The 2098-nt window shown below is 39.1% G+C and overlaps 1 protein-coding gene across 1 annotated transcript; it reads left to right on the top strand.

The window, feature by feature from the left end:
- The first annotated feature begins 576 nt into the window (after nucleotides 1-576).
- On the top strand, nucleotides 577-1632 carry LOC141713775 (uncharacterized). The gene has a single exon (XM_074517349.1). It carries the CDS (start codon nucleotides 577-579, stop codon nucleotides 1630-1632), a length of 1056 nt encoding a protein of 351 aa, XP_074373450.1.
- Nucleotides 1633-2098: the final 466 nt, after the last annotated feature.

Here is a 2098-nt window from a genome sequence, read left to right as displayed (position 1 = left end):
TGTTAGTAATACTATGTTTTTCAAAATTTCACATCCACTAAAAGTATTGCTATTAATAGGTAGCCGAGTATAATATTAATGTTCTTGAAATCTATTATTTTAATATTGACAGGTATCCTAGTACCTGACAGTTGTTTTTACTTTTAATTTTGGGCATTTTTTGTGAAATGTTTAATATTGAGTTGATGTCTGGTAACTTGTGTTGGTTTTAATCTTAAGCTTGTCTGAATGTTTATTTATATTTGTGTGTGTTTGTTTTGTGTCAACAGCTTGTTATGACTAGGTCATATAAATTGTGGAGTCATTTTAAGAGAGTACTTGAATAATGGTAAGTAGTGGAGTAGTTTTAGGAATGTAGTTCCTATTTTCTTGCAATTAGTTCCCGTTTGTATTTTTCATATATTTGTAATCTTACTAATGAATAAAGACGACACAGACTTTGCAACACTTTGTTTTTCTCAATTTCAAACATACAGTTTACTTCCATATATATCAGGTGGGCATTCCTATAACAAGAATTGGTATCGGAGGTTGGTTGCGTGGTGAATGCCCAAATATATGCCCAAAACCGTAGAGATGGAGCCGAGCAAAATCAAGGAAGGTGGAGTGGGTCTGAGTTATCCGATGTTGACAAAGAGCAACTATGCTTCGTCGTCTATAAAGATGAAGGTGAATATGCAGGCACATGGTGTGTGGGAAGCTATTGACCCCAAGGACCCCAAGGGCAAAGTTGTTAAAAAAATCGATAAGGTCGCTTTGGCAGTGATTTACCAAGGTGTACCGGAAGACATTTTGCTGTCGTTGGCGGAGAAAAACACAGCAAAGGAAGCTTGGGATGCGATCAAGACTATGTGTCTCGGTGCAGATCGTGTAAGAACAGCCAAGATACAAACTCTGAAGGCAGAGTTTGAGTTATTGACAATGAAAGAGATAGAGCCAATTGACGAGTTCATTATGAAACTTAACAATTTGGTGACAAACATCAGGGCTCTAGGTGAAGAAGTTCAGGAGAGTTACGTGGTGAAGAAATTGTTGCGAGCTGTTCCAACAAAATTCTTACAAATAGCTTCAACGATTGAGCAGTTTGGCGATATTGAACAGATGACTATTGAGGAAACTGTTGGGTCCTTGAAAATTCATGAAGAGAGATTGAAGGGATCGAACAACTGCGGTGGAGGTGGGAGTCAGCTGCTGCTCACAGAAGAAGAATGGACGAGGAGGGAAGCTAATGAGGGAAAGTTGTTGATGACTCGAGAAGAATGGGCAAGACGAAACAACAGAGGAAGTGGTGGTACCTTCGCTAATCAGAGGAGTCCTAACAAGGAAGGGGGACGACTGGTTCGTGATAGATCCAAAGTTAAGTGTTTCAATTGTCATATGTATGGGCATTTTGCAGTTGACTGTACTAAGCCCAAACGCACTAGAGATCAAAAGGCTGAGGTTAACATGGCTCACATTGATGATGATGAACCTGCGTTGCTGTTAACGGAGCATCGAGACAAGGATGTGAACATGATGTTGCTGAATGTGGAGAAGGTCACACCAAAACTGAACTTACGTGGTGACGAGAAATCTAGTGACTCTAATATCTGGTACCTAGACAACGGTGCAAGCAATCATATGATGGGATAAAGATCAAAATTCAAGGTATTGGATGAAAGTGTCATATGCCAAGTTAAGTTCGGTGATGGGTCGATGGTTGAGAAAAAAGGAAAGGGCACGGTGAGCTTAAAGTGTAAAACTGGCGGGGAACGTGAACTACAGGAGGTATTCTTTATTCCATCTCTGTGCAATAACATAATTAGTCTTGGACAATTATCAGAAGCTGGAAATAAGGTTGTGTTAAATGGGTATTTTCTGTGGGTCTTTGAAAAACAAGGGAAGTTATTAATGAAAGTCAAGAGATCAGCAAATCGATTATATAAGATAATTATAAAAAGTGGTGAATCAAAATGCTTGCTGTCAAGGTTGACTGAAAATGCGTAGTTATGGCATACTCGTTTGGGACATGTCAATTTTAAGGCCATGGAATTGATGTCCACAAATGAAATGGTGATTAGATTCCAGAAGATTGTACCCCCGGAGATGACATGTATAG

Source organism: Apium graveolens, chromosome 3 (genome assembly GCF_009905375.1).
Source record: "Apium graveolens cultivar Ventura chromosome 3, ASM990537v1, whole genome shotgun sequence".
Lineage (NCBI taxonomy): Eukaryota > Viridiplantae > Streptophyta > Magnoliopsida > Apiales > Apiaceae > Apium > Apium graveolens.
Note: the sequence above shows the minus strand (reverse complement) of the source record. Positions and strands in the feature narration are given on the sequence as shown.

Excerpts from the sequence above, each read along its gene's own strand:
- LOC141713775 (XM_074517349.1), top strand. The coding sequence starts at position 577 with ATGGAGCCGAGCAAAATCAAGGAAGGTGGAGTGGGTCTGAGTTATCCG.